General features: G+C 44.4%; 1 protein-coding gene across 1 annotated transcript in view; it reads right to left on the bottom strand.

Annotated features, from left to right (window-relative positions):
* The window catches only part of LOC138453422 (CD109 antigen-like), an 812,557-nt gene that overhangs the window by 239,379 nt on the left and 555,063 nt on the right, over window positions 1-18,115 (bottom strand). The window contains exons 22-23 of the mRNA XM_069606255.1: window positions 1,270-1,446; window positions 1,062-1,143 (exon numbers count right to left, since the gene is read on the bottom strand). Coding sequence (XP_069462356.1) covers window positions 1,062-1,143; window positions 1,270-1,446 — 259 coding nt within the window. The remainder of the gene's footprint in view (window positions 1-1,061; window positions 1,144-1,269; window positions 1,447-18,115) is intronic.

Raw genomic sequence — 18,115 nt, 5'->3', positions numbered from 1 at the left:
GAATGTTACTACATCACAGCTGTGTGCCCCAACAAGTCATCTTTTATTGACACATTTCTCCAACTTTGATCTTTATGATGCTTCATATATTTTGTCTCACTGCAAATCAGGTTTTGGGGGAGATTTCAGATCTAATATTTTACTGCTGCATAACATATTAGTCACCAAATTACACATTTTGAATGTGTAGCATACACCCAGTAAATACCTTGACTCATTCTAACAGGGAATATCGGTTTAGTATTCCATAACTACAGAACCTCTTCTCAAACACCACTTCAACCAGAGCCCAGTTAGGATTTGCAGTTTTGGCCAAGCAGCATGTACCAGAGGAACACCTAATCAGCATAAGGTGGTGCCTCAAAATGTTATTTTCTGAATTTAGAATCAGTCAACCATATTTGGTTTGAAACTTTAAAGCATCCAGATATAATAAACAATGCAGCATGAAGCCGGCTCTACATTTCATTTAAAATGTACACTAGTGTCTTCAAAGTTCATTGTTACGAGCACCCCGTTTACATGCACTGCCTCAATTGTCTGTCCTCCACATCTTATTTTACAATGGAGGTTCTACACAGCTGCACATGCAAGGATAATCATCTTGCAGATGCTAGATAGAGAACTAAACACTCAAACATCAGCAAAACCCACACATGAATGTGCCTTTTAAAATCACATTGAAACCGCCTGTATTGAAATGAATCTGAAGACTTATTTTATTAACGGATTCATGTAAATGAGACAGCAGAATATGACTATGTTAAAGTATCTGGTTTCACAGAATTGGTCAATAGTGTAAAGTGCTTCGATTCACAGATCATTGAATGGTCTGCTGGTGCAATTGGCAAGTGAAAAAAGACTGCTGTTGAAATGTGTGTGGACTCCTGGTATTGTGCATAGATCAAAAGGGGTCAGAGAGGAGACTATGAAGCCAAAGTGAATGCCTAGAATGGAACACCTTTGCCGTTTATGCTGAAGCATATGTCAGAAATGTTATGTGAACATAGCCAAAGTATTCAGGAAGTAGGATGAAAAGATTAATGAAGATCTAGATTTACCAAGTGCTTCCAGAAGAATCCCTCATTCCAAAGGCACTGAAAGACCCATCCTCCCTTAGGTAAGCCAGTTCTGCCTGGTAACCTACAAAAGAAGAAAACAAAAGACAAACCACACACTATATCAAATACATTTCCATTTTTTAATGACAGTACTACCAAGGTTAATTTAGGTCTATAAAGATAGTCGCACATAGGACTACTTACTAACCATCCTTCAAGTAATTGATGGCCTTTTCCCTCATAGCAGGATCTATCTGGCCAGAGGCATTTAAATATTTCAGGACAAAGACGCTGGGACAGATACGGATCATATTTTGTTCACCACATCCATAGGGCATTTGAATTAGTCTCTGTAGGCCATCAACAGAGGGGCCAAGAATGTCACCTATGAAATACAAAACAAAGAATATTGATTTCCAGTGATCTGAGCAATTCATTCAATTTAAAGTATTTAATTGGGCATGACTAAATGATCGAAAGTCTTAAGTGTAACACGTGAAAGATGACCTAAAACACCCATAGCAGACGATGCAGTGATGCATAGTGACAAACTGCAGTATTGGAAAAGTCATATTAAACATGACCAGGATATGCGATAAATCCAATGTAATCCCTCCTTTACTGGGGGTGGCGTCTCATGTCACATGGAAATGGTGGCTGCTACTTGTTCCTGACCGCGTGGCGGCCATTTGAGCGAGGATCACATGGTGGTAGGCAACCCTCAGGGGTTGAGTGAGGCATTATCAGATGATACATTTGATTTATTTGTATAGCGCAGACCGGACAAACTCAAATCATATTTGGGTGCAGATGTTATAAGGTATCATGTTTCCACCAACAGGCAACCCATGGAATCTAATAAAGGTCAAACTTCCCTGGTTGAACTCAAAAATTCATTTGAACAAATTGGTCTTTAATGCTTTATGAAAGAGATGCAATTATTTAACTGCCCGATTTTCTAGAGACAGTCTATTCCAGACTAAGTCCACAGACCGCAACGCTTCAGTCTCCTATGGAGACGCGACTGGATGGGGGATACATAGAATCATTTTGTCCTCAGAGTGGAGGGAGCTTGCTGCTTTATACCCATGAATTCAATCTGCCAAGTATTTCATGGCCAGATTATTTTAACATAAGACAAAACTTTAAAATCCATTCTGTCCCTCACGATAACCAACATTGTGAGCGGCGGGAGCCCGATATATGGTCCGATTTCTTAGCCCCCACCAAAAGTCTCATCGCTGTGTTCTGTGACCTTTGGAGCCATTGGGACTGTGTTGATGGGATCCCTGCAAGCTGGCTATTGCAATAGTTGAGTTGAGAGTTAACTAATGCTCCGACCACTGCTACGTGCTTTTCAAAGGGAATGTAAGGTAGAGCCTGACGCAGGAGTCAAATGTTAAATACTGACTGCACCATGACACTAACTTGGGCCTCACTGCTCGGGTTCTCTGACCAGATGCACCCCAGGTTCTTGATTTTGGTGGCAAAAGGATGGGTCCATGCCCAGGAGATGGAATGTGTGAGGACAGTTACGTTCTTCCAGAAGAGGTTTGGGGCCAAACAATACCACCTCCATATTATTGTCATTTAACTTATCAATCTCATGTAGTCAGGCCCCAACTTTCTGGAAGCAGTCTTCCACCTTGCCAATATTAACACACCTGGGTGTCATCAGCATATGATTGGTAATTGACCCTGCATTTCCTCCAGAATGTCGATCAGAGGATGCAAGTACAGATTAAGTAACAGGGGGGACAGGGAGGACCCTTGCAGCACCCCACACGTCTGATCCAAGGGATCAGACACGCACTCACCCAGCTTGACTTGTTGCTGCCATCCTATTAAAAAAGACTCAAACCAATGGAGATCTTGTGCCGAAACCCTTTCAATCGCTGTCTGTTTCGAAGGTGGCTGAAAGATCTGACATAATTGGTACAGACTGCTCCCCCCGATCTGCCTTTAAGGAGGTCATCCCAAACTAACAAAAACGCAGTCTCTGTGCCAAATGCTGGCCTGAAAACTGAAAGGAATCCAAAAGTCCTTCTTTTGCCACATGTTGCTGTAACTGCACTATCTTCAAGTATTTTTCCCTGCCAGGCCGATAATTGAGCAGGATGTCTGGATCTAAATTGGATTTTATGAGTGGCGTAACCATTTATTTTATTTTTTAACTCTATAAGTACTGATCCAATGAGTAAAGACTTGTTCACAAACTGTGGCAGGTATGAGGTCATCTCTGGAGCTACACGCTTTGCCACTTGCGCTGGTAGTGGACAAATATGGCCATATGTTGGTTTCAAACCGTCTAGCAGTGTCTGGTAGTATCCTGAGACCGTAGAAAATTCGATTGTGGGACACCATCCGTGTTGCTACTAGCTCCTTGTGCAGTGTTACAATCAGCTGCTGCTCCCTACCACTGGAGCCTGGCGGCTGTTGGGCCCTGCTGGAGCTACAAGCATGCTGAAGGTATGAGGGTGCAATTGGGGATGTTTTATACCAACATCTGATGTACAATCTGCAATAATAAAAAATATATTAATCCAAGATCTTGGTTTTGGGAATTTCTCCTTTTCACGGCATGAGTCCCTCGTTCCATCTGTACAACATTGGTGTATGAACTGCCTTGCTTGGGCAATGCTTTTTGGACAATTTACAACTTGGAAGCCCTGTTTGCCGTTTCGTGGCCATTTCAAACATGGCCGCCGCCATATTTTCAATGCAGAGGCTGCCTCTCTGGGCCTCTCCTTCAGCTGCTTGCTGATTGGCCAGCAGGCCCAACTGGGGACCGGCAGGCTTTAGCCAGCCCCCTTCTTCCAAGGCCCACTCCTAAGGCCCCTGTCCGCTACCAGGATGCTACTTGGGGTCTTTCTGCACCCCAGCACCTGAACTGCCATGATACTGCTACCTCACTAAGAAATCTAGGACCATGACATTCACACCTCCTTGACTATGGGTTAGTTCCCTCCTTCTGGACTCACTCCTACCCTCTTGACTTTCTCTGTCCTCTGCTAGTTCCTCTCATGTTTACATTTTCAATTGCATTGCGCTTTTACACCCTTTGCTAGTTTCTGAACCCAATTTCAAATCTCAAATCTTACTGTATTTTGCCAACTTGCTCTGCACTTTGCTTGTGTTGTTTCTCTGTAACTTGCTGGCCCAGTGACATCACCCTTCTCTTTGTTACACTCCAACCTGCTTTCACCTCTCCTTTTCTCTCGCTATCACATCCATGGCACTTCCTGTTTCTCCCATGTTCTCCAACTGCTTTTCAATAGATTATACTTCCCTTCTCACTAAATCTGGAAGGAAGAAGTTCAAAAAGGATAGCTTGGCCTCCTACCCTGGTCTCCCTTTCGCCGATACCTATTCCAGCGCTTCCTCCAGACAGACCCTCACTGACATCCTCTGTCGTTCCTTCGCCAGATCTATGGACTCTTCATCTGATCTCTGTACTCTGTCCAGTCTCCTCATCTCCCATTAATGGTGCCACCCACTGGCAAGTTCTCATGGCTCCTTTCAACTGCTCTAAAGTCATCATTAATGTCTACCCTAATGACACCATCATGGTCCAAAGCCCTCAGGCCAATCTCCTCCTCTTTGATAGGCACTTCCCATGCCTCATCAATTTACTTTCATCTCCTGCTGTCCCCTCCTCCCCCTTCTTGGCTACCTTGACCTCTCTTCCCTCCTCTTCTGCCCCACCGGAGGCTCCTTCCTCACCTCCAAAGGGCCTACCTCTGACTTGTAACCCTCCCCAGAAGGCCTTTAAGGCTGGCAAACTTCTTCATCTTGCCACTCTCAACTCTCGCTCTACTGTCACACTCCTCTGACATCTGCCACCTCCTGGAAGAACCTGACCTCGATGTCCTCGGTCTTACCGAGACATGGTTCACGGCCAGCTCGGTCTCAAACTTTGACACTCTCCTCCCAGATGGCTACAAGATCCTCTCCACACCCAGATCTACCTGGTCCAGAGGTGGTGCAGCCCTAATCTTCCATTGCAGACATGCTCCTCTTTCGAATGCCTTAACTGCAGGCTTTCTCGCTCTCCTAGCCACTCTCTTACCGTGGATACTATCTATCGGCCTCCTGGTTAGATCACCTAATTTCTCCTACCTCCTGGCCTCAACCACTCAACTCCTTCGTGACCTCAATATCCATCTAGCCTCTCCTTGTTCCTCCTCTATTCTCTTCCGTGACATTTGATTCCTTCTCCCTTTCTATCCTCCCCTTTGGCCTGACTCAGTCTACATGTCACACACTTGATGTCTTGATTTCCTCCGACCTCCCCCTCTCCATCCCTCTTACCACTCCTCTCTCCTGGAGTAATCACTCCCTCCTCTCATCTCATCTCTCCCTCTCTTCCCCGCCAGGCCAAGCCTACCTCAACAATGCCACCTACCGTCTCAGACATCTGGCCCGAGAAACATGTCAGTTGAGGCTTTTGCCGCCACCTTCTCTCCCCCGCTCCACCTATAGCTGACTCATATCCTGACACAGCCCTGTCTATGCTCTACTCTTCTATTTCCGATACTCTTGATGCTCTTGCCCTTGTCATGAGGATCTGTTTTAAGTCCAAAGCCAAGTGCAATTCTTGGTATGACTCTGACCTAGCTACACTTAAATGTAAGTGTATGGTGGCTGAGAAGGAATGGAGGGCTTCTTGTTCATCCTCTGATAAACTGGCCTGTCGCCTCCTCCAAAGGCAATACTGACTGTCCACACTAAGAAGGGAGCCCATTACCAAGCCTGCGTCTCTGCAGCATCTTACCACTCTGCCGAACTCTCTGAAATCTGCAAGGAGCTGGCCAACCCTGCTGCAGTCTACCTCCCAGGCCCTTTGCACGGCCCTTGCCTCTCATGTCATCTCAAAAACCCAGGATATCCTGTCCACCCCCTTATCCCCTTCCCCTCCTGTGAATTCTGGCCCTCCTACAGCCACCCCCTCCCTCTTTCTCATCCTTTCCTCTTTACTCCCCGACGAGGTCTCTAGACAAGTCCGATCTATGAACATCTCATCAAAACAAGTTCCTCCCTGTTCTTCTAAAACCACCAAGTACCACATTGACACCCTCGCTCCTGCCCTGGCTGATTTCTGCAACCTCTCCTTCGCCCCAGGAACCTTCCCCTCCCCTCTGAAGTGCTCTTGTGCACCCTCTTCAAGAAACCCACAGCGGACGCTTCTTGCCCGGCTAACTATTGCCCAATCTCAATCACTCCTTTTCTGGGCAAACTGCTTGAAAAAGCGGTCCATCTCACAGCTTAACCTTCACTCTGATTCTGTTGGTCGTCTCCACAAGCCATCAGTCTGGCTTTAGAGCTGCCAGAAGCACGGAAACTGCTCTCCTAAACATCCGTGAAGATCTGCTCTCCAACCTTGACTCCAACACCCCCTCTGTCCTCAACCTACTCGATCCCTCTCTGCCATCGACCCGGTCAACCATACCATCCTGCTAAACTGTCCCTGTGACAACCTGGGTATCACCGATCAGGCTCTGGCCTGGCTGACTTTTCCTCTGATCGACCCTCCCAGGTCCAACTTGGGTCCTTCCTTTCATCTATCTACCTTTTGTCCTGTGGTGTTTCCCAGGGGTCCAACTTCGCACCCTGGCTTTTCAACCAGTACCTGGCAACTCTCGCCCACCACATTGCCGTTTTCTGCTCCAATATTTTCAGTGCTATGCTGATGAACTCATTTTCAGGCGTCCCTCAGCCACCTCTTCTCCTCTCATTTCCGATTGCCTATCTGCCATTCAGGATTGGTGTGCTGCCAACGATCTCTGCCTGAACGCCAGAAAGACAGATCCTCTTCATCGGCACACCCTCACCCTCCTTTCCTATCACTCTCTGGCCAGCCTCCCTTGGCCCTTCTCCTACCCCCACCTGTGAGGTCAAGAACCTTAGGGTCATCTTTGACTCCATGCTTTCCTTCTCTACCCACATCTGATGGCTCTAAAAAGTCAAACTTCTGACTGCATCCCCTCAGAGGTATTCTGCCTTTCCTCTACTTCCCCCAGAAGCTCACTGCTCTCGAGCCCTGGTTCTCGCTAAGTTGGATTACTGCAACAGCATCTTTCTAAATCTACCTGCTTCTACTCTCCGCCCTTTGCAACTTATCCAGAACAGGACTGTGAGAGTTGTCCTTGGCCTCAAGCAGTGGCGCCCCCAGACATTTTTCATAGGGGTGGCCACACTTGAAGTCTTGGGGTGGCACACCAAAACATATAAAGGAATGGGCCGGTGGGGGGGCCCGTGCTTTTATAAGGGTTGCCGTGGCCCACCTTGGCCCCCCCCTTGGAGGCGCCCCTGGCCTCAAGCACTGGGATCGTATCTCTCCAGCCCTGAAATCTCTCCACTGGCTCCCAGTGGCTGCAAGGATTAAATTAAAAATGCTTTGCATGGTCCACAAGGCTTTCTGGTGTCTGGATCCAAAATACCTTCGCTCCTCCACCTCTAACTCCCTCAAGGTCAGTCATTTTTCAAAGGAACGAGCTGGGGGTAGCTCTCCCTCTTTGGATGGGGCCTCTCTCTGGAACAGTCTCCCTACCACTTTGAAACTTGGAGAACGGTTAGGCAGAATTATATGCAGTACCCTTTGGGAACACCACACACAATTAAGACTACAAGTGACAGTACAAATTCACCTTTGGTATAAGCCTGTACTACACAGTAAAGTGGTGGCGATGGCTGAGCAGCCAGCCTTATCTCAAGAGCAAGTGAGTAGTATCAATAGTTACACAAAGGACAGCAATTACTATGATTCAAACAAACACTGACACAAGGTTTCTGAGTAAAAGAATATACATTTATTCATACATCAGTTGTAAAACATTTCACTAAAGTAAAGCAGTTGAAAAATCACTTAATAAACCACACCACTCCCAACAGATTCTGGACAAGTTAAACTCAAAATGAAGAGAGTAAAATGGCACTCCAGCAATTTAAAAAGGGAGGGTAAAACAAAAACAAAGTTAGGCTAGAATTGAGCAGCACCAACAGGTAAGTAAGCAGGGACATCTAGAAAGAGGAATTATAGTGATGGAATCAAATCAAACAGGCTTAGGGCCAAAGTCAATAGGACAAAAGCCTTTTGCTCAAGATCACACAGTTCAGGGTAGTTCGCGGTTAAGTCTTTGCCAAGAGTTCCGGATGAAGTTGGTCAACTGAAAAGTTAGTTTAAAGAGAAGAGAAGGACAAGCCCTCGGATTGGCAAAAAGTTTCACACACCTTCACCATGGCTGGACGAAACGAAAAATCGGGTGTGCACAGTACCTTTAAATGGAGAAGGAGCTGTAGCTGAGGCGGACGTTCCTGGCAGGTCCTGCAGGCTCACAGTTCCTGAAGCGACTGTCGGACTGGCATGAAGTAGGAAGACTGGAGTGTCCTGCACTGCCCAGGGAAGAAACCAGCAGCAGAGCAAAACAACAAATAAAAGGTGCGCTCCTTAAAACCCAAGCAGGGTCCGACCTTCCTGGCTACCCGGTTCACTGTAGCTCTGTACAGCAAATTCGACCACAGGAGGGAGACCTGGTTTGCAGTTTGGGCGAACTGGTTGGTCCCACCAGCTCAGGGAAAGAAGATCCTGGAGGATCTTCTCTGTCGTTGGAGTCTGAAGATTCGGACCTGCAGCAGGGCTTCACCGGGCGGTTCAGTCATTGTAAGGGTCCTCTTCTGTCAGCTCCTCATCGGTTCTTTCGTTCCAGTGGGGACTCTGCCTTTCCAGTCCCAGAGACCTGCTTTTTATGCAGTTTTCTCCCATTCACACAGCCTGGCTGTCAATCACACAGCAGAGTGGCTGTCCTGGCAGGACAGTCACCTAGCCAATCAAACAGGAGTGTGACTTGGGTTACCAAGGGAACCCAAGACAGGGGTCCTAAAACCCCTCCCTCACATCCTGAAACCCAGACTTTCTGTGTAGAAGCCCGCGAAAGGACAGTGAACAAAGGAACCAAACCTGGTTTGGCACGCAGAGTAAAAGACGAGAAAGACATTTATGGTCTAGCCGGTTTAAGTTTGAGGCTACCAAGGTAGCCTAAACCACTACCAAGGTAATTTAGGATAACTGCGGTAGGAAAAGTAGGGTAGTTACCACTGCCACCAGCCAAGTCTTGATGAAAAAGGAGCGAAACAGTGCTCCAAGAGAAACAGACAAAAAGGGATAAGTATTAACCCCTTCCAGTACTCTATGTAAGATAGTTTGTACTTGGTCTGTGGATTTAAAGAGACAAAGTCAATGGCAACTTTACATGTTCTGGGAGACAGTAGTCAGTCCCAGAAAATGGAGTCTGAGTTGGGAGGTCGAAAAGACAACCCTGTGTCACTGCACTGAAGGTGCTGTGTAACAGTAAAAAGATGATGCCTGTGGAGTAGGTGAGGCTCCACAGTCTATGAACACAAAAAATGTTACACACAGCAAAACACAGGCAAGAGTGTGAAAAAAGGCTCACTCTTACCAGGTGAAAAAAAGAAACCCTAGAAATCCAGCAAAGCTGCTGAAGGACTCCATAGGTAAGGGAAATTAGCCATTCTGGACAATACTCACTAACAAGAACCATCTCCGGTTCCGGCAGCACCTCAAGTCCTTTCTCTTTGCTTCTGCCTTCGCTCCTACTCTCCCCTGCTGATCTGTTCTATCTCTGCATCATGCACCTGGTCACCCTCTGACTTTCGGGCCCAGGTACCTGCTCACCCTGCCACCCACTGCACTGCCTCCTGTCAATCCCTTGCACTGGGGTCTGTATATGTAACCCTACAGATCCCCCTTTTTTTCTGCCCTTATCAAACACACCCCGTCTGTTGCCTTAAACCTAAAACTTGCCACTTGCTGGCTGCACTACCACTGCTTGTTGCTTTTTATTATTTATTTGTATTCCTTTGCTCAGCACTTTCCACTTCTCCCCCCCCTCCCATGCACTTGCGCATTCTCAATTTCACTGGGCCTAGTAAGGTCGTTGCTTTTGTTCTCCCTTGTTCACCTCCCTTGCCTCGTCGCGCTCTGAAACACTTCTGTATAGCGCAATACAAATCAAATATCAATATCAGCCCCCTCGGAGGCCGTAGCCAAATCTTTACCTCTGCAAGGAAACAAATCTTGCTTAGCACAAATTTGTTCTTGGATGCCCTTGATTTTATTTTTAAAGAACAGATTAAATATATTAGCTTGTGTTAAGGACGTCTCCATTGGAAGGGTGGCACACTTAGGTCAGCAAAACTTGGAAATAACAGAAAAGTTAACTGGATTGATTACCTGCACCACGGATGTGTGTGCAGATACTCCGGTTTTGCTCCAAAAAGTGCAGCTTTATAATCGTTCAGGACCCTTTTTTACCTTCGCAGCTCTATCTTGGGATCGACGTTTCCTCCATCTGTGTCCTATAGCTCTCCGTTTTTTCAATACTAAGCGCAGGCCTAATGAGTACCAAGGTTAGGATGTTTTTCTGCAGCTGCTTACCTTAAGTGGAGAAACCCTGCTGCAAATATTTCCCATAATTGCTGCACCATTTCCAAGGAAAATATCACAATTTGCTGATGGATCGATCCCATCTAGTGCTATTTTTTAGGACAGTCCCAGACAATTTATCCAGGTCTTTCGTGCTACGATAGGTTGACTCACCCATGGCACGCAGAGGAAATGTTTCCCTATTCAACTCATTGAATAGGAACACGCTGACAAAATGGTCTGACCAGGAGATGGACAGTGTTTCAATCAGGGCGGTTCTTGAGCCCCTTCTCTTTTAAAGGGGCTCAAGAACCGCCCTGATTGAAACACTAGGCAATGACCCTGAATGTGCTCCTTTGCAGCCATGTCAGATTGATCATCCAGCCAGATGTTAAAATCACCTAGACAAAGGAGCTCACCATGTTTACTTCCGACTAAAGAAAGGAAGAGATCAAGGTGATGCAAAAAGGCTTTGGCTGGTCCTGATGGGTGATCTACGAACAGAATTTGTACTGCGTCTGAGGAGGTTATCCAGACTGAAAGATGGCCCATCTGTAGGGTCTCGCTCCAGTGCAGAGCCTCCATGGTTTCCCCCTTTCCCTTTTAGGGATACCCCCCCCCATTCTACATGCGTTGATGGCAGATTGTGACCCCCTCAGCAACCCACAAAGCATTCGGACAATGTACTTCAATATGTTGAAACCAATCCACTGAAACACTGACACGAGGAAGAGGGCACCCAGAATGAAGATTACTCAATGAAAGCAAAATTAGCAGTCCAGTAGTTGGAGAGATCCACTCTCCTTTCGCAGGGTGGGAGTTTAAAGATTGAACAGCTGAGCAACACAGGGAGATCCGGCTGGCTAGCCTACACAGAGTAAACCAAGCTGTCAGGACACACAAGCACGGATCCACGAGAGAAGTGTGGAGGAAAAGGAGGAAGCTAGTGAAGCTGATGAGCAGAGAGCAAGCAAGGTGTTTTTTGTGTTGGCAGCACACTCACACAGGCATTGGAGACGTGAAGCAGATAAGAATCTTAGTGCCAGCAAGGGAAGCTGGGGTAGCACGCCAGATGACATCAACCGCAGAGCTGAATTGTTCAAACCCATGAGAGCAGACATGAAGTAGGACCTGAATGGGGGGGGGGGGTGTCTGAGAAACTATGGAAGCCATTCCAGCACCGATGAGCCCATATTAAAAGGCTGGGGCACTGAGTGGGTATGGGAGAAAGTACTCCTAAGCACAAGTGGGAGGGAAATCCCTACAGTTTGCTACATGGCTAATCCTCATAGTCCCAGTACTTCGAAGAGGAAAGAAAATACAAGTACCCCAGGTGGAAAGGGGACCTTGGTGAAGCTAATTACCCCTTTACTCCCAAAGCTGTTGACGATTGCGTTGAAAGTCCTGGCAGGAGAGTGGACTCGCCCCCATAAAGTTGAAATTGAAAGTCCTGGCAGGAAGAAACAAAACAAAGGAAAAGCAATACCTCTTCTTGAAAAGAACTGTACAACAGACCTGGCAGGGGAGTGTACCAGTTGTTGTGAGTCTGGAACCTGCATCCAAGTTAAGAAATTCTAAAGAGGGAATCCAAAAGAAGATTCATACACTTAGGATTGTGAACTGCATTGCATTAGGAGAAAACCTGGGGAAGGGAGTAATTTCCCTGGGAGTAAACTACAACACCCAGAGGGAGTTATCCACTTGGGCTACAGGAACCTGGTTATTCTTTTTGAACTTTTTACCTTCATGAAGTAAAACTTGAGGAAGGGAGTCATCCCCCTGGAACAGTGTACACCGTTTATTGGAGATTTTTGTTGAATGTATATCTTTTGTTGAATTTGAACATCTGAGAACTTTTAGACATGAATCTTAGCACCTTATAGTTACTTTTAGAGCGAGAGGGCTAGGATAGATTTTAGACAGGACATTTTTGCTTTGGACATCTTGACAACAGACAGACCCTTAGTTTTTTGTTGAGGTAGGGAAATACCTCCTAGATTAGTGACAGTGAGGCCGTTCCCAAACCCGGTTATTATTTCAATAAAAGTTAGTATCCACAAACAAGTCTTCTGTGTTCACGTCTCACTCCTGGTTCTTCACAGATTGCAGAGAACAATTCCTCTAGGTGACGGTTAAAGGGCTTTCTAGACTGCGGCTAAGGAGATGAAGAGTTGTTTGTAGCCCGCTCCACTAGGCAGGGGTGTGCTAAATTCCTTTTTTCACTGCAGCAGAAGTTCTCTTCTGTGGTCCACTTTAGCGTCTTCTGTGGGGCTATTTATTGCACCCATGCAAGATTCCACAGCAACACATTCGTGTGGGAAAATGGACAATGCGCCAGCAAATAAGGTATATAAATATTAGCAAAATCTGCAACGGTGGAAAATGCACAAAGGTTGAATTTTTCACAGCGAGCAGAAAAAGAAATGCTGCAAATTCTGGATTCGCCTTCTGCCAGCAAAAATATTGCCCACCCCTTGCATTAAGATATACAAGCAATGTATTTGTAGAAGCAGCACATGGACAGCCCTAAGGGGCACAAGCAAACATGAGCAATCACCTGTATGCCTGAGGTGAGGTGGGTGGGTGGGTGTGTTGCGAGTGGAACCGCAGTGCGTTAGATCTGGTTCTTGGTAACTTAAGGAACTCAAGTAGGAAACATCCATTTTGTAAACATTGAAAGCTAATAATTTTGAAAATAAAATAAATAAAAATGTTCTGAATAGTTTACTCGACAGGCTGAAGTGTTAATATTTAACGAGTTAAATAATTGCAGCAGACAATGTTTGTTTTTTTGTTATTCAAGTGTGCTAGTTAACATTTAACTTTACACATGTTCATACAATTATAATATACATTTGAACAATCCATATACAAATATTTCAAATATAACAAAAACAACAATTGATATTCAAATTCATTAATTTTGTTATTAACTATTGCCAACACCTTCACCACGCCTATAATTAATGAGATATGCTGGTAATATAGCTCAGCGGGTTGAGTGCGTACTCCTGCATTCTGAGCGTGATCTGAAGGTCGCAGGTTCGAAACCCGGCAAGGCAAACTTAGCCTTTCATTTTTCTGAGGTCGATAAAGGAGTACCAATTTCGGTTGGGTGATATTGTATGTAAATATGTGCTCTGTAAAGCGCTTTGGATTAAGCCGCTATATAAATAACACATTATCATTATTTGGTTGTCAGCCAGACAGCGAACACAAAATAATTTCATAATTGTAAATATTTTTCAAATATGTTACAACGAATCTCTAAAAATGTATCACAATACATTATAAGTGCCTTACTGTTTCAATTATATCATTTTTTTTACATTTGCAACATATATGTTCCCTTTGTAAGCCCAGGTGTGGTCACAATACGGACATGCCTGGTAATTAATTTAGCCTTAATAACATGCATAGTTTTCTGATATGGGGAGCAGGGAACTTCTTTATCGACGACTGAGCAATACCCATTAGATATGTTAAATCAATTATTTCTTGAATACCTAATTTCATACCAACATTTTCAATATTCTCAATATGGTCCCATGTACAGGCTTAAATTTATTTCTAAGGCTGGTGATATATCCCAATCTAGGCGGTATCCAATCTTAAATCAGAAAGACATTTACCAGTAAGCAACATTCATCTAGTACCTTTGACCGCTTGCTGCACACAGTGTCGTGTATCAGTTGATAGATCATATCTTGATTTTTACAAATTTTAATAAACATACTTTTACTCACTGCTGCCCGTGTTCCAAGTGACACGATTTCCAATTCCAATCTCAAAACGCAACCGGTACCCAAATGGACATCCCCCGCTAATATATCCATAATTTGGATTCAAGATTATCCAGCCAAACGTGTTCTGTATCCAAATGGTTGTAATACTGATATAATATGGTAGGCACTATACTTCGACCATGTATAATTAAGAGGCCACTGACACTGTATCCCTCCTGCTAACAGCTTCTTATAGTGGTCATCATTTTAGTCATTACCTTTATGTATGGAGCCTGCCTTAGCACAGCTTCACTAGTTGATTTAGTAAATACAACTTCCAAGTAATTACAGGAATCAACTTGTAAAAGCTGCTGTTCCATATACCATCTTATGCATCGATCCCTTTCTCCCCCCCCCCCCTTTACACCAAGTACATTTCCTTCGTTTTATCAAGGATCATATTCAGGCCAATATCCCTAGAGTACTGGCCAACTGACTGTAATGACCTGCTCAATCCTATTGGTGTATGATCAAGGAGGACCACATTATCAGCATAACTCATCCAATATGTGTTGGTCCCCACTTTTAGGTGGAAAGATGTTCATTTTCTCCAGTACCATTCCCATATCCGCCATATAAAGATGAAATATAGGGGCCAGCACACATCCCTGCTTTATACTTTTGCCGGTCCTTCCGGGACATCTGCACATGCCCCAACTGTCCATCTGAACGGAAACTGCGGTATTGTTATAGGTTTGCACCACTAGGTTGAGTATACCAACCAGCAGCTCCCACTTTGGCCCATAGTTTGCTCTATTGCCATTGTGGAAAGCTGCACTACAGTCAATGAAGGCTGTATATATGGGTGTGACATTAGAATTGTGAGCAGCTAAGTGTCCTCAAAATGTATATATTTTGTGTGGTACAGTACACTTGCCTAAAACTGGTTTGAATAGTGGACAGTATATTAGTTGGGTTACCCATTTATTGGTCTCTTCAAAGGATATTGGCAAAAAGTTTACTTGAAACATTATGAAGGGCCGGAAGTCTATACTTTAGTGGATCTAACCTACCACTCTTTTTTGGATATAGTCCTTCCATGACTTGGGAATAACTTTTCAAAAACGTCTCAAAATACAGATACAATAAGTTAGCCCAGAATCAGTGATTTGTGTTAGGATAGCATTTTCTAACACATCAGGCCCTGGCACAGAGTTTTCGTAATCAAGTATAGAGGTCTTCGCTGAGTTTAAATCCTTTCCTCTGGATTACACATAGGTACTTTGTGATTGGAATCTTCCTTAAAGTGAATTGTGGTTACATGCCTACACCATGTAGCCTCATCAATCACAATAAGCACAGTATTATGTGGGATCATCATTTTATTAATCATTTGCCCGTTTTTCTTAGAATTGTTCTCGGCTAAAATTTGAATCATAATTTGCCATTCGACTCTTCAGAGACAATTCTTCAGCCAATTTTGATATTTCCCTTTTACATGTGGAATATTGGTCTTCATTTCCTCCACCCCTGTACACTGATCTTTTTTGCAGTAATCTGATTTCACGTCACAGTAATCTAAAATGTGCTATAATTGCATCGTAAAAAAGACGCTTGTTTGTGCAGTACCGGATCAGTCTTGGTGCTACCAAGCCTAGTACATACATTTGATTTCCATTCAGAGATCTCTCCAACACTCATATCAGCAGATTCCAGAGTAATGATATTAACAGGAGATACTAGATGTTCCTTAATCTTTACAATATTCTGTAAAAAATTTGATGTACATTTATACTACGAAAACTCAATGTTACACAATACATTGTCTATTTTCAGAGTCACATTTCACATTTCTGTTTACATTAAGATTTTACAACAAACCTGTGTCTGCCTAACATTAGGATAGTCTAGGTTAACACCAAGTGAGGCCAGCAGTGACCCCCAAATGTATTGCATCAGGTTTCTCTGTTCAGAGATTAGAAGTATGCTCCCATATAAGCAATTGTGTTTGCTCCTCTTTTCAGGGTAATGTGTGCATTGAAGGCTAGAATCTTGATATCTGATAACCATATCCTGCCTATAAAAGCGTCTCCAGAATTGCAGGTAGGAGCTGTGCTCGTACATGTTTTCACATTACTTATGTTTTCACTCGATCAGGCTTGGTTATGGTTACAAGTCTCTCATAAGCCTTTTGGTTTTCAAATTAGTGACAGTTTGGAGACGGGGTTGTAACAATCTACATACATATGTTTGTAATTACAATGCTCTTCTCCAAGGGAAAGGTATTGTTCAGTATTCTTGATTATATCAATAGATCACAAGAGGAAAGTTAACCAAATTTAAAGTCAATTCAAAATGTGGTGTCTCAGAGATTTGTACTTGCAGCCTTTGAATTTCAGCTCACATCTGGGAGGGCTGTTTGCCGTCACCCTTCATTAGTTGGACACGGAAACAGCAACTTTCTTAGGAACCATTAGGAAATGGTTTAATTTGGACAATTACAACTGTGAGTAAAAAATGTGGATATCATTTCAGCATGATCAAATGCAGATATATTTCTACAAGTTTAATGGCCTCGCTCCACTGGTCCATAAAAGTATTCAATTTCTTTGTGCTTTGTCAGTTCTACAGGTGCCTTTTGCATAGATTGGCTATGTAGGCAACACACAACATTCCAGTTTCCCCCCTGGACAAGATCGTCTGAGCACGTTTATTGCAAAATGCTCCTGGCCATATGAAAGGGGCATTGCTATCATTGTTAGGTCCAGCGCAGAGCAACGCTATTGGTGAAGTTGGACTGTTACTTGGGCAATTGGAAGGGATGGATGAGCGGAAAGCTGCGTGTTTAGTGGCAGCAGGTGCTGATTTAGAGAAAGACTGGAAAGAATGCAAAGCCTAAAGATAAAGCTGACACTATTGGAGTTACACCCAGACAAATGTGGGTTGACCTGCTGAAAGCTGGAATAATGAAAGAAGAGAAACGGTAAACCCACATCTGTGTTGCTTGAGAAATGGAAAAAGATGCAGAAGCGGGGGCAGGGCAAAACTAGCCATATCACACCCCCTGAGGAAAATGTGTTGAAGCCAAAAGTACAGGCAACAGTTTATCCAGATTTGTTAAAAGACAAATGTTAAGTCCCTGACCCCATTTTTGATTGAAGGGCTGTCTCTGTCCCTGAGGTGCGGTTAATAAAGAGAACCAGTCCCAGAGACAGACGCTCTTTTGTGCCACTTATATTGTATTTACATAAGGTGAAACAGGTTTTGGCTCTATTAGACACCGGAGCTGTGGTGACCATTCTGAATGGCAATCCCAATAAATTAACTGGCCCCAGAGTCCTGGTTACTGGTTAGTGGGGGCAGAAACTGTTGCAAAATCTTTTAACGTGAAGATGTCAATTGGCGAGGGATTGCCTTTCACTGCCAATATTTTGATGCCGACATACCAGAGTACATATTGGGGATGAATGTGTTGTTGGGGAAAAAGTGTGACTACAGAGTTAGGTGAATTTATTTTGGCAATCGGAAAATCCATGTGAGAGTTGTGAACCCTGTCTTAGTTAGGCATGCCAAATGGACTCCCTTGCATTTACCGCCTCCTGCAGAGCCAGTGTGCATGAAACCGTACAGGCTGCCAGGATGGCACAAAGATTGGTGAAACTATTGAGTCACTAGTGAAAGGTGGCATAATGAGGCCAGCAGTCAGTCCATTTAACTACCTGTTGTGGCTCCTCCACCGCCCAGATGGGGCTGTGAGGATGGTTGTTGATTTTTACGCCTTGAACAAGGATGTGCCACTTTTGGCTGTGCCAGACATTGTTAAGTTGATTGAGAAACTCACGAAGGAAGTGGGTGAATGGCATGTTGTAATTGATTTGGCCAATGCA

Source organism: Ambystoma mexicanum, chromosome 4p (assembly GCF_040938575.1).
Source record: "Ambystoma mexicanum isolate Mex_15411 chromosome 4p, UKY_AmexF1_1, whole genome shotgun sequence".
In the NCBI taxonomy this organism is placed as follows: Eukaryota; Metazoa; Chordata; class Amphibia; order Caudata; family Ambystomatidae; genus Ambystoma; species Ambystoma mexicanum.
This window is presented reverse-complemented; position numbering and strand designations above follow the sequence as displayed.